Genomic DNA, 14,743 nt, shown 5'->3' with positions numbered 1-14,743 from the left:
CGGACAACAAAGTGATCCTATAAGGGTTCCGTTTTTTCCTTTGAAGGTATGGAACCTTAAAAATAAACAAAATTAAAATTAATTCAATTGTGTATTCTTTTTAATTTAAATATAATTTAATTTGTATTAATTTGTATCGTCTTTAATATATGCCTTCCACTATAATTGTGTATTATAATTAATATGACTTTTAAGCCGTAAAAATGGTACCTTTAATAGAGAAAATCAGTCGCTACAAGCGCAATCGGGGAATCTGCAAGCATCGGAGGGTTAATATTCGTACCGATGACGCTTCAGCCCATTGAAAACGGACCGTGCAAAGAAGTCCACAAGTAGTATATAAACGCCGGCCGCCGAGGCAGGAAGCATCGCAATCGTGTCATCTCATCTTTTATTCTATCAAAAAAGGGAACATGGCTTCGAAAAATATCCTCTTTGTATTCGCCGTTTTGGCGGCAAACGGTGAGTTGAAAATAAATACGTGTTAATTATAAAAAAATATAAGTGCATCGGATATAATTAACTTTAACGATCATTTGAAATTAATCAATATTTTATTTTAAGACACAAAAAAACTATTTCATTGCATATGCTGGAAATCATTAGAAATTCTATTAACTTGGTTTCTATTTTCAATTCAATTCAATTATTTATTTCGAATCATTTCGATCCATATAGTGTTAGCAAGTACAACAAAACTTAAAATTAATTAAGGTTAGTGACATACAATTACAATTTACAAAACACACACATAAATTATAAAATAAAATAAATAAAATCTAGGCAATCTAGATGCACCATTTCATTACATTTTATGTTAGACACTAAAAAAATTACAATAAATTTAAAAGTGAAAAAAATTACTGCCTTGGGTGAGACTTGAACTCACGGCCTCTTAATCGAAGGCAATAATTTTCCCCCTTTTAATTTATTCTAAGTTTAATAGCATCGTTCGTATACGTTCTGCTTGTTAAAAAATAATTTACTAAAAAAATTGTTTAGAAACTTCATAAATGTTTAGAATAATGGAAGTGAAGTGCTCCTTGTCAATTCATAAAAAGGTTAGAGTACAAAGAAAAAAAATCCTTACACTACATTACTTACATCAAATTTAAACAACTGATAAAATTATTAAAAATTACACTTAATTGCAAATACCGTCTTTTTAACAAAATGTTATCAGAAATAATATTCAGAAGGCTAATTTTAACTTGTTACCTACAAAGTACACAAGTATATAATCAGTGCAATTGCGTCCTTTATCTTTAGGTAATTGGCTTCGTGACATACTATAATGTTATGTTATTTAGGATTTAACTATAAATGTTGCATTCCATCACAAAAGGGTCTTTAACTCTTTATGCTTCAAGTTATACAACCATTTATCTGAAAATTTGTGATGGAAAGCCATAAAAATTAGACGGTAAATACCTACTAATACTGGCAATTTTTTAAAGATCAATCTACTCAATAATATACATCTATCATTTATTCCAGTAAAACCCTTTTAAATAGTATTGCTACCTGCCTCTACTATTTTACAGTAATTCCAAAAACTATCAACAACAAAAAAAAAAACAGAGCAAGTATCGGTCGACCTGTTCATTAAATTTAACAAGTCGATTGAGAAATACGATAGCAGTTTTGAACAAGCTGAAAAGAGACCTTCGCATTCGCTCGGTCAAAAACGAATTTTCCTTTGATGCAATACAAAACAACTAGAAAATTTGAAGCGCGTAGATTTTTCCTTTGTAGCGCTGAAACGCGCACAAACATCCGCCAAAATATTGTCACTTCAGTCAGTTCATTCACTCATTCGTAGCACGTAATCGCTGAAGGATTAGATTTCAGGAATTCCTTTTCTACACTTAAACTTATAGAAGTAGAAAAAAACACTGCATATTTAATCACTTTATAAATATCGCGGGGGAGATTTAAATTGCTGTATTCAAATGTAGGTAATTCACATAGAAAAAAAAAAAGTTTATTTTTTTAGCAATTGTAGCCTATGCTTTTAATGTAAAATACAACACGCATCAAAATGCTTTAAAATAAAAATGTTATTTTTTTTGGATATTGCCAGTCCATATTCACGCTTGAATTCAAAAATTCCCTACGGTTGGTTGTAATTTCAAAACATCAACTGAATCACATTAAGTGGCCATTTATATAGCATAGCGTAGCTATCGCAAATCATTCGTCATTATTAGTTTTCTCAACTTACCATTTTACTCTATATGACGCCTAATATATATCAGAGTTAATCCCTTATTCAGAACTACATATTATATTTCCTACGGAATTCTGTCTAGCAATCTCGTACGCCTAAATATGCTAACTAATAATATTGCACGAATTATTGCAGGCCCGCTAAAGCGATTGATAATAATAACGGCCTTTAGGATAACTATTATTTACTTACTCATCTTAAAAGCATTATCGTATGCGATAATTCGGTTTGTAGATTCAGGAACTGGATAATGTCACGATTTAATCTAACTAGTCGTAGATAAGGTTTTTTGTCTAATAGCAAGTGACATTAATTAATAATAAATTATGCATTTTTTGTATGCAACAGATATCTAGTGCGTATATTCGTACTATTGAAATTATTACCGTCATTACATTGCATAATATCATATCATGTTAAATACAGTTTACATACGCTTGTAAATAACGGTGTGCCGCATACCTACACTTAGAGTTAAACAATTTAATATCTACCATAGCGTGTATCAAACATCGTATCAGACGCGCTTGTGAAAATCCCATTATTAATTCTAAAACTTAATCATCATCATCTTCCTCGCGTTATTTCGTCATTTTCCAACTTTCTTAAACTTAATCAAGATTAATTAATATTCGAATTGTCATTGGCGGGTTAACTTTGGTTTAGCGGGTTTTTCTTTCCAATTTGAAATATCACTTTTTTTTTCAATTTTGTCTTTCTGTTTCTGACAGGGTGAAAACCTATTTATATATTTGTATGTAGAGTATCTAAGAATAGACAGACCTAGGTATACGTGCTAAAACTCCGTTACATTTTGGCAATAACTTGTGCATGTAATCATATGCATCGTTTTGCATAATACGACATTTGGTATAAAAAGCAATAAAAATCACGTCACTATCGCGATCTGAATTTAAGATCAGTGCTTTAAACATTTTTTTTCTATCCGACGCTTGTCTGAATTCGGGGCACGTACGAATTCCATAGTCACATAACTTACGCCGCCTTTTCCTAATTTATTAGTTGGGAAAAAATAATTATACTTAAACATTCAAAGGGTTATAAAAATGCATTAGATTGAGTTGATTTGTAGAATTTTAATTTCAAGTTTTTTTCTGATATTCAACTTTGAATAACTAATTCACGATTAAACGGAACAAGTGCACGTGTATATTGAGCTATTTATAAATCTTATTCATTCATAGAAACTTATCTACACGGCAGTATGCTCGGCCAAGTTCGAAGGAAAAGCTGTGCTAAGTTTAACCTCACTCCGTTGGCTTTAGAGACTTAACGTGAATGTTTTTCAGCCTCCATTGTCTTCGGCTGGGGTTACCGCGCGTCTGACCAGCGGCGCTGGGCCGTACTCCACCCCGCCTGCGGAGGCAGACAGCAGTCCCCCATCGCCATCGCGGCGCGACAGGCCATCCCCATCTCTATACCCGCTATGGAACTTATCGGCTACCAGAACCCTCTACCAGGCCCTCTCACCTTAACAAACAACGGCCATTCTGTCACTCTAACCATCCCGAAATACAGTTCAGAGGAAGAGAAGAAAGGATTCCGTCTACCTTACATCTTCGGCGGACCGCTAGACAACGAGTATGAAATCGAGGGACTGCATTTCCATTGGGGTGATAAGAACAACCGTGGTTCTGAGCATACGCTTAATGACATGAGGCTGCCTCTTGAGATGCACATCGTGCACAGGAACAAGAAATATAGGAACTTGGCTGAGTCTCTGCAGCATCCTGATGGCGTTGCCGTCCTTGCCTTCTTCTACCAGGTATGTACACGCTTCACTGTGCATCTATATCAAAACCAAGAGTAACATATCTATACACTGTGTCCATTTGTTATTATAGGTACCTGAGCTGACATTATTAACAAGCAATGCAGAATTATCAAGTGTCAATTTTCTCATTAATACCTACAATCAGTGCCGGACATTTTAATTACCAACTTAATGTGTACAAACATTACCATAAATAATCCATTATCCAAGCATTTATTCTGGATGAATTCTTTGTGATTAGTGTACAGTACGCATTATTTTCATCAGCGCCACGGCGTGGATACATTTTTTTTTAATCCCACAGAAGCGTCAGCCATAACATTCAAAATTCAATCCAAAATTTTAAACCTCTAGCTCGTTTTTGGGTAGCATATTTACATCTCTGGGACTCAAGGGGGTAAAGCTTTATTTACCGTTGTAGGTGGTGGAATTCGACGCTAAGCTCCTCAGCCCCATGGTGAAGAACCTGTCCATGATTGAGGCCTACAACAGCAGCATGCAGCTCCCGCACACCTTCTCCCTCTCTTCTATCCTGTCTGGCCTGGACTCTGAGCGGTTCTACACGTACAAGGGCTCTCTGACCACCCCGCCTTGCGCTGAGGCTGTTACGTGGATCGTGTTCTCTGATTATCTGCCGATCTCCGTGTTCCAGGTAAGTTTGACAAGTTTGACTTCTTAAACAGCTTCCTCCTTCACCTAGCTCTTTCCCGATTCCTAAAAGGGCCCGGATTCACTATTATACAAATTATTGGTGCATTCAATGGTTTTTACGAAAACTACCAAGATTTACCGACCCACACTGGAAAAGGCTTTATTGGGATTAACAAGTCCGATTTCCTGATGTTTTCCTTTCTTGGAGGGCTATTGGTAAATGTCAAATTATATTTCCTACAACTTCTTAGACATTCATTACTCCCTAGCGCATGTTTACCACCACAATCGTGTCAAAAAAGCCAATTCTGGGTGGTTCGGCATGTCAAACACAGTCAGTTACATATATATTTGGATTTGGTGTAGATGAACTATCCAATGCAATATCACATTTAAATATTCTCCAGATGGACAACTTCCGCGGCCTTCTCTCCAACCTGAACCTGCCCCTCGTCGACAACTTCAGGCAGCTCCAGCCCCTCTTCGGCCGCCGGATCTTCGTGCGCATCACCTCCAAGAACCCCAAGTTCAAGAAGACCAAGCTCCACTACTCCAAATATGATTGGGTCGGACACAAGAAGGCCGATAACGATGTTGGCGACTTCGATGAATAGATAAACAACTGATGTTAGCTGTTAGTTCCATAGAACCGTTACTTTTTGGATTTTAAACTAGATGGCAGCACTTAAATGTCATTCAAGCACGTTTACATTAAATCGCGATTTTTCAGCGAATTGTAATAGCAACAGTGTACGTTTTAGACAAGCCTAGTCAAGCTTAGTCGCCATCTGAATATTGGTGCTCAAGGTATCTGAATATGAACTTTAACGCCTTAGCAAAAAAGTCGTATTTAAATATTTGAGAGCTCCGATATAATTGATAGCGCCTATAAGTAAAACTAGACATCAATCTAGATGACAGTACTAATTTTTCTTTGCTTAGAGTTTTAAAACTAAGCTTAAAGAAAACATTGCTTCTTGTTCATATCAAATATTATAATTATCAGACTTTAATTCTAAATTAAGGGAAAAAGATGAGAATTCATAATTTCAGTTCTATGGAACCAATGGAAAGAGCCTACTCTACTTTAAAGCAATCTCTACGGGTCTTCTGTCTACTAATGTTAGAATAATTTATTATGTGTACAGTACTGTGTATATGTGTGAATAGTATTATTATTATATAAGGTATTAATAAACTAGTAATTGATACTTAGTCATTTTATTTTAACTAAATACATATATGGAATATAAACAATTTATACATACATAATAAACTAATAATATATGATAGGTTAACTAGTTATTGAAGTTCTCAGATCCGAACATCGACTGAAAGAGAGAAAAAGTGCATTAGTATTATTGTCTCAGAAATAAATTAAAAAATGTACATACCACTATAATTCACTATTTACACTTTTAGTAACACAACACTGAAAAAAAAACACTGGCATATCACAAAACAACACAATCATTTCATGAATTCACAAAAGAAAAAATGAATAGTTGACACTGTTGACACTCAAATTTTAGTTTTATTGTATCAAATCAATCAATTCTTCCAAATAAGACCAAACATGCCCACAAACAAAAATCGTGTTAGGAAAATAAAACACTCCATTGGTATTTATTTCATGATATATTCTATAATACAACTTCAACAACTATACAAGATTAAATGTATTTCATAATTATTACATAATTTATTCATTATTTTAAATAGATCCATATCATTGAACGGTACAACAGTTTGAAAAAAAAAAGAAATTCATTTGCATATTTCTGCTTGTAATTAAAGTGTCATAAAACAAAATTATTAATAACCAAAATATTATAATAATAAAATTATTAATAATCGCTTTATACATAAGGCCAGGATTACACTTGTAAGTTTTACTTACGTAAGTAGGGACAAAGCTATTTGCTAGAATGAGATAACGATAATCATATCTCATTCTGCAGTATAGCTGTGTCCCTACTTACGTAAGTAAAACTACCTAATCCTGGCCTAAGATCAGTGAAAAGTAATAAATAAGGACTACCAATCTCCATACAAGTTCCGTATTTCAAATACATTTTTTATAGCAGTGATTTTTTTAGGTAATACAAGATATATATTTTATATATACGCGACTATACTCATTACTGTGAGCTACTTTAGTTATGAGAGCAAGCTTGAAATCGTAATTTTTTTTTGTGATTACAGATTTAGTGCCTAGTAACAGTTTATGCGTCTAAAGGTCGTATAGCCCTCATGATAGCCGACCTCCGGTAGGAGATGGCACTGGAAGAAGAAGAAGAACAGTTTATCATAGAAATGAGTACAATCGTGTACATAAGTGACATTTTCATCTAAAATATACCACGTTGTCGTTTGTCAATAAGATTGATTTCAAATTGAAGATTTATGGTAATAACGTCTAATTGACAACCGACGATAAGTACCCTTTTGGTTGAAAATAGCACCATATATCTTGTATCAACTAAAAAATTTCACTCAATACTAGGTATTTCAATCCGGTTTTTAATTGTATGAAGAAGAAAAAACCGGTTAATAACCGAAATTTCGTACAAATAAAAACCGGTTTGCATTTCCTATTCAATACAAATAACCTTTAGAAACGTGACTACATATAGAGATTTCCATTTTTATTAGAAGGCTTTCACATTTTTTCATCTAATAAGTAAGCGGTCGCCAGGCTACCGACATTCGGCGAACCCAGAACCGAGACACAGTAATTTTATTAAGAATATTTTTCTTTATGACACTTTTTCAAAACGTTGGAATGTTAAACGGTATTAATGTCGAATTGCAGAGTTAGTTATTGACGAGTCAACTTGAGGTCGGCATTAGCGTATGTACAGGTGCCGCGAGCAGCACACAACATGCAATAAGTTACACTCAACGTACCAGGTCTTCGGGGTTGAACATGCCCTGAAAAAAAAAAAAAAAAACGAATTTGTAGTTAGAATTTAATTGATTTAAACATTCACGATTTTAACACACTATTAACTATTAGTTTTTTGTCAAAAAAATATAGTTCATACAAGCTTTTATCGCTGACTGTACTTTTTAGGGTTCCGTACCCAAAGGGTAAAAACGGGACCCAATTACTAAGACTCCGCTGTCTGTCCGTCTGTCACCAGGCTGTATCTCATGAACCGTGATGGAGTAAGCCCTCTATGCTTACTTATTTATCTATGAATAAATCGAGTAGGTAAAATAATAAGGTACAATTAAGATAGTAATAATACAAATATTCTTTACGGTTGGAACAAATGCGACAACTGAATAAGTACTATAGGAAGGACCTTGGGCCTTAGGAGGTTAAAACTAGACATAGATGTCCAGAAAGTAAACAAACATGCAAAATTATTAGGTTAATAAACCGGCCAAGTGCGAATCGGACTCGCGCACGAGGGGTTCCGTACCATTACGCAAAAAACGGGAAAAAATCACGTTTGTTGTATAGGAGCCCCCCTTAAATATTTATTTTATTCTGTTTTTAGTATTTGTTGTTATAGTGGGAACAGAAATACATCACCTGTGAAAATTTCAACTGTCTAGCTAACACGGTTCGTGAGATACAGCCTGGTGACAGACAGACGGACAGTGGAGTCTTAAGTACTAGGGTCCCGTTTTTACCCTTTGGGAACGAACGGAACCCTAAAAATAAAATCATAATCCGTGTCATAATCTGATGTTTATATTTTATGGTATTTACTGATAACAAATGCAAGGTCAAATAATGCAAAAGAAGAGTTTTGAATAAGATATCTATTATTGTTAGTTTTTTATCAGATTAAGGATAAAGTTCGAATGAACAAAGAAAGTGAATTTCTCTAAAGATCTGTGTATATAAGTCCTTGCTGGCATTATAAAGATGATCCATATCCTCATTAGGCCTACGTTATTGAATAGAAAATTGCGAAGATTTTGGTTTGTTTGGAAAACTAGTCAAACAAAAGAAATGCTACTTTATTCGGCTTATGAAAGGTTCTGATTAAATTAAAACGGAGTGTACCTTGTATGGCACATTGGGCTTCACGAGGTTAGAGGTATTTAATCTAGAACAATTCGTTGTGGGGACCACAAGGAGCCACTAATGATGTTTCGGATTATTCGGATGTTGTTTCGAATACTGTATACTGTATAGCATCACACTATACAGGGTGTCCTTAGCCATTGCCATTTTCCTTTTCTCAGACACACAAATAGCATACCGTATGATCTGCTTCTACCAGTAGCAAAAGCCGATGATGTTAAGTTCTTAGGTATTTAGACACACAATTGCGCTGGTCCACTCATATAGAACTTCTATAAAAAAAAAATTGGCCTCAGCCTGTTACACCCTGAAAAGCCTCTCTAAAATTTAAAACTCATCTGCAATTAAAACAGTTTATTTTGCATATTTTGAAAGCCTAATGCGATATGGCCTTGAGGTCTGGGGTAACAGTATCCATGTGAAACCTGTTTTGATTTTACAAAAAAAGGCTGTGAGATATGTTGATAAGGCGAAGCTCTTACATGTTAGATTGAATTTTTATTTATGTAAATATATAGACACACACACACACACAGCACACAGCCGGCACAGGACACAGGCACAGCAGGACCGAGATCAGTGGCGAACTGTCGTGTTGGAGGCCAAGACACACTTTGGGTCGCTGCACCAGAGGAGTAAAGATAAAGATAAAGAAAAAACCCGTACTAGTTCACACAAAATAAAACGATTTTGTACTGGAAAACGATTTACGGATTTTGCCATGTTACCTTAGCGCGGCGCAGGATTGAGTCCTTGCTGGCATCAATAGTCCTTGGATGGAATCTCTAGTACAGCGGGTATAGGAGCGGCAATATATCTATAGCTGTGTCACTATGTTTGTCAAGACGTTACCTCAGCGCGGCGCAGGATCGAGCCCTTGCTGGCATGAATGGTCCTTGGATGGAATCTCTAGTACAGCGGGTATAGGAGCGGCAATATATCTATGGCTGTGTCACTATGTTTGTCAAGACGTTACCTTAGCGCGGCGCAGGATTGAGTCCTTGCTGGCATCATAAGGATGGTCCTTGGATGGAATCTCTAGTACAGCAGGTACAGGAGCGGCAATATATCTATAGCTGTGTGACTATGTTTTTAAAGACGTTACCTTAGCGCGGCGCAGGATTGAGTCCTTGCTGGCATCATAAGGATGGTCCTTGGATGGAATCCCTAGTACAGCGGGTACAGGAGCGGCAATATATCTATATATCTATAGCTGTGTCACTATGTTTGTAAAGACGTTACCTTAGCGCGGCGCAGGATCGAGTCCTTGCTGGCATCATAAGGATGGTCCTTGGATGGAATCTCGAGCACAGCGGGTACAGGGGCGGTGTGCCCGTCGATGACGTGTCTGATGAGCTCAGCGACGTTCTGGTTGATGAGGATGATGTCGATGTCGTCCCGCTTGATGAACCGCTTGAAGCAGTCTTCTACCTCGCTGACGGGGGTGTCTGGAAGGGTGGGAGTTTAAGTTTGTGATTATAATCAGGGATGTTGGGAATATTCGCATCCGCATCCGCAAACGCGGAACTTCCGCATAATTTTCAACATCCGCATCCGCATAAAATCGATGCGGAGCTTAATTCTGATGCGGATGTGGAACAGGTAGGTACAGGAACGTCTTAGCAGCGGCGTAAGTGCTAGGTAATTTCGTGTTTAGCCAATAGGAATTTCGTTTCGTTTTTGTGATTCGTCGATCGAGCACATTTGCCTATGACGGACAGCGATAAGACGTTAAAATTTGTTTTATTTTGGACTGTAGTATAGTAATGAGAAGACATAAGATCTATCACAAAGGTAGAAGATATACTTAAGAAAGTAAGGCAGCTAAAATGGCGATGGACAGGACATATGACCAGAGAAAGTAGAACAAAATGGACAAAAATTATTACAGAATGGCTCCAACAAGATGAAAAAAGGAAGCAAGGTGGCCAATTTAAAAGATGGAAAGATGACATCAATAAAATTGGAGAACAGAATGGCCTAAAAAAGCCAATGACAGAGAGGAATGGAAGAAGCTGAAAGAGGCCTTTGTGTCACAGGACACGCTGGATAACAAATCAAGAAAACGATGCGAAAAAAACTGATATACAAGGATGTGCAGTTTAGTTACCAGCAATGAAGGCTATAATAGGCCTAACCAATCTTAGACCTAACTCATATAATTTGTTTCAACATTTTCAACATTATTATTATCATTATAGCCTCTTTATTCCTTAGGAAAAAATCACATTTGGTTACATGTATATAAGTACATAATTTTACAGCTTAAAATAGTAACATTTCAACATAGGTATACAAGCGTTATTTCTAAAACAATTTAATTACAAATATGATTAAATGAATACTAATTTTTATATAATAATATTAATATTTTTTTTAGGAAAAAAAATATATATTCGATTAAATTAAATTAACAGTTAAAATGATATTTAAATCACTTAAACACTAACATTTGGGAAGTCATGGATGAATAAAATTCCAAATTTAAAATTTCATTAAAAAAAAAAATATTTAATATAAATTAATTCAATCAATGAGCAAAAATTGTTCTATAAAATTATTTAAAATTCATTTGATTTAATTTGAAATATTGAAATAACCATATACATATCACAGTTTTAAAATTAATAAATCGACAAAAAAAAAAATTGTATTTTAAAAGGATTAGTTCACATTTTGTTTGTTTTTCATTATTCAATTTTTAAAATAGATAAATAATTTCAACATTATGTAAATCAAAAATCAAACTACAAAAGTTGAACAAGTTGAGTCTGCTGATGAATACTCAGAAGTGCTAATTCATGAAACAAGTGTGAAACAGTTCAAAACTGGTCTTGACAAACTGTAAATATACCTAGTTACAGAGTAGAAATATCTATTAACACTTAGTAAACTAAAATAAATGTCATACATAAAGACAAAAAAGTGACCAATGCCTCCAGTGCCCCAGGCTGGATAAGGAGTGCTTGGTCACTTTTTCTTTCGTAAATGATATTTATTTCAGTTTTATATAGTAGTGTGTCTACTGAAAAATAACAAAAAATACTTTCATTAAAAATAATTAGTTATGGTTCATAGTATAAACATAAACACTAAGTAATTTTATTGTGGTTCCTCGGGTAATTCCACGACTAAAGATCAATATGGTTCCACACGTTACTATTTCATTGTTATTATGATTTAAAATTTATTAAAACTTAAAATTTGATTATATTGTCTTTGGTTACCGCAATAGTCACTCATGCAATAAAACGATGAAAAAGGATTATATCGCGTATATTGAATTTAAACTACATCCCATTAAATTTCATTGTTAAAACAAAAAACATGCAATGAAATGGTAACTCGACTTAGGACCTATTGTATTGTAACAACCACAAATCAGTGGGCTGATCAGTTTCACTGAGCAGTGGGAATACTATTGGTGACAGACAAATTGGTGCAACCAACCCTTAGCCTGGTCCTGTAATTACACTTCAGCTAGTGGACTTGATCAACAATCAATTTTAGCAAAGATAGATATAACTCCGTAATAGATGGATACAGTCTAAGGAAAAAACGTGCCTTGAAAATCAAGAAAATTTGATTCTCGTTCAGAGGGCGCTACTAGCTTTGGCCTACTGTCGTATAGATGGCGTTGACGGTTTCGTTTGTTATTTAACAATTTTAACGCATATCAGTGAAAGAACATGGGTCAAAATCATAAAAATAATTAATGCAAATAAAAAAATCATTTATCCATATTTAAATACATTTTATCGCGTTTTTATAAATCTTCATTTTTAGTTTTAAAGTGTGTCGACAGATGGCAGTGAATTTACTGGGGTTACAAAATTTACTATGACAGTACCGCTCTAGTATAAGTTACTCTATGATTTTAGCTAGCTACTAGTTGTTTAGAACCTTGTTTTAGATTTAAGTGTTAAGTACTAGACTTAAAAACACAAACATATTCGTTTATACCCTTGCGTTTTTTGAAGAGCACAAGTATAAAAAAAAAAAGATCCCATCCCATATTGCAAACTACTTTTAAAAAAAACAATTTTGTTTTTTAAATATATTTTAGGAAAGAATCTGTACAGAGGGTTAATACAAGATTTTTAAGTGTGATAGAAATATAAACCGGTTTTTTGTAACATTGATATTATATGAATAAAAGTATAAATAAATGTTTTGATAAGCAAAATGTAGTAGATACTTACTTTTGTCGACAACCATGAAGTTTGGGTGTCTGTTCTTGTTGATTTCACCGATACCACCCAATAAGAATCCAACGCAGGTGTCCTGAAAGCAAACCAATTTCCTTTTTACATTTTGGAACAAATACTGGTACAAGAAATCAAACAGTACAAGCAAAACATTATCAAAATGCAACCTTCTTTTAAGTGTTAGAACCTCAAAATTACCTCATCTCCGATGACGCTGATCAGCTTTCCCTTAATAGCGGATTGGAGGGCCATTTTTTAGGATTTATACTGATATTTTTGTGAATTATTTTGCGAAGAATGAGATGAGGAACTGTCACAAGGGGCTCGTCACCTGACTGATTATAGATTTTGTGTTGTGCGGTTGGTATCACAATTTGTTCATGGAAAACTATTCAATGTATAGATTTCGTCGTTTTTAAAAAGAGCTTAAACAGTCGAGGTGTATTTTTGTGAGAAATATACTTATAAATAATTTTAAATTTTTTAAAGTACAGATTATTTTCAAAATTAACAGCCCAAGTTAAAGTCTTTTTCTTGTATAATACGAAAAGAGCCAAGTTCGAGCAATGAGGGCTAACGCGTATGAATTCGCCGCTAGGGGCGCTAGTGTAGATGGTGGTCTTTTCCATAGTTCGAAATGTCAAATGTCACTTGTCACTTCAATGACTGACAGCTTTTCTTTAGTCTTTTGGACCACCATCAACAGAGGCGCCAACTGGTGAGCAAAAAAACGATAGCCCTCATCATCGCTACGGAATAATATTTTATGGGCTTTTCTTTTATTTTCATATAGTGTAGAAGAGAAATACACTCGCAAAACGTCAATCAAAAAAAAAAAACTGTTGGACATTGACGCACCATTGACGTTATATTTGACGTTTCTACTTGTTGCTGTTGACGCTATAACGTGTTTCGTATTTTCACTCAATATGCAATATTTTTAAGCTCTGAGAAACCATTTAACTAATAATTATAGTGTAAAACAGTGACTTTGACATAATGCTATCCTTACAAAATTACGGTAGCAGCTCAGAAGACGACGACAATGAGACCGGAGGCACCAAAGTGGAGACCAATGAAAAGCTATTAACGCATTTAAAACCAATAGATCCTAGTTTATCAGTTGCTAAGAGTATGCAAATAGTTGCTGCACCTGTAGTAATGCCTACCGTAAGTGAATTTTTAATGAAAACTTCCTTTTTAAATATTTATGAAATGTATACAAAATTGCACGCATTTACCATTCCACAATATAATTTCCAGAATAATGATGATACTCGTGTGTTGATACCTACTGGCGGAGAGTTGATGCACAATCCAAAATATGAAGAATTATTTGCCCCCACATATGGTCCCGAGAACCCATTCCAGACTCAACAAATGAAGGCACATAAGAATACTCTTGCAGGTTAGTGTTATAGTATAAATTATCTGAGATGATAATTTTGGGCACGGGCCCTAATCTGTTAAACAATAGTATATTGTTATCCAAGAGATGAAAGGCACTCATTTCTGCCGAGGTAGTTTGGTGCTCAAACGCAGTGAGAGTCCGAGTCAGAATAGTCAGAGGCTGAAATGATGCCTTTCACCCGAGTTTAACACAACTCTTCATTCGAATACGAGAAAAGTATGTTTTTTTCTTAAAACATGACTAAGTATAATTTTTTATAGTATTTCTTGAGGGTACTTTCAATGAACAATTTAGGCAAAAGTATCGTTATTTATGGAATGGGGAGTTAAATATCAGTCATCACAGTCAGTGAATTAGGTCTCTCCACTGAAAAAAATATCCCATGTAATAATACATTAGATAC

The 14,743-nt window shown here is 34.8% G+C and overlaps 2 protein-coding genes across 2 annotated transcripts; one reads left to right on the top strand and one right to left on the bottom strand.

Moving 5' to 3' along the window:
* The first annotated feature begins 321 nt into the window (after positions 1-321).
* On the top strand, positions 322-5,387 carry LOC134743704 (carbonic anhydrase 7). The gene is made up of 4 exons (XM_063677305.1): positions 322-462; positions 3,541-4,016; positions 4,447-4,677; positions 5,084-5,387. The coding sequence occupies exons 1-4, from the start codon at positions 414-416 to the stop codon at positions 5,288-5,290; spliced, it is 963 nt and encodes a 320-aa protein (XP_063533375.1). The 5' UTR covers positions 322-413; the 3' UTR covers positions 5,291-5,387.
* A 1,638-nt stretch (positions 5,388-7,025) lies between these two features.
* Positions 7,026-13,285, bottom strand: LOC134743702 (V-type proton ATPase subunit F). The gene is made up of 4 exons (XM_063677304.1): positions 13,128-13,285; positions 12,924-13,005; positions 9,964-10,169; positions 7,026-7,610 (listed from the first exon to the last, which is right to left on the bottom strand). Exons 1-4 carry the CDS (start codon positions 13,179-13,181, stop codon positions 7,578-7,580), a joined length of 375 nt encoding a protein of 124 aa, XP_063533374.1. The 5' UTR covers positions 13,182-13,285; the 3' UTR covers positions 7,026-7,577.
* Positions 13,286-14,743: the final 1,458 nt, after the last annotated feature.

The sequence above is a fragment of the Cydia strobilella genome, chromosome 8, assembly GCF_947568885.1.
Source record: "Cydia strobilella chromosome 8, ilCydStro3.1, whole genome shotgun sequence".
Lineage (NCBI taxonomy): Eukaryota > Metazoa > Arthropoda > Insecta > Lepidoptera > Tortricidae > Cydia > Cydia strobilella.
This window is presented reverse-complemented; position numbering and strand designations above follow the sequence as displayed.

What these genes read in the sequence shown, in the direction of transcription:
- LOC134743704 (XM_063677305.1), top strand. Translation starts at nt 414, where the DNA reads ATGGCTTCGAAAAATATCCTCTTTGTATTCGCCGTTTTGGCGGCAAAC. An exon ending in TCCTTGCCTTCTTCTACCAG is followed by an intron (nt 4,017 to 4,446) that starts GTATGTACACGC and finishes TTACCGTTGTAG; the next exon opens with GTGGTGGAATTCGACGCTAA. An exon ending in TGCCGATCTCCGTGTTCCAG is followed by an intron (nt 4,678 to 5,083) that starts GTAAGTTTGACA and finishes AATATTCTCCAG; the next exon opens with ATGGACAACTTCCGCGGCCT.
- LOC134743702 (XM_063677304.1), bottom strand. Translation starts at nt 13,181, where the DNA reads ATGGCCCTCCAATCCGCTATTAAGGGAAAGCTGATCAGCGTCATCGGA. An exon ending in TCAGCGTCATCGGAGATGAG is followed by an intron (nt 13,006 to 13,127) that starts GTAATTTTGAGG and finishes GTTTGCTTTCAG; the next exon opens with GACACCTGCGTTGGATTCTT. An exon ending in CGATCCTGCGCCGCGCTAAG is followed by an intron (nt 7,611 to 9,963) that starts GTAACGTCTTTA and finishes TTTTTTTTTCAG; the next exon opens with GGCATGTTCAACCCCGAAGA.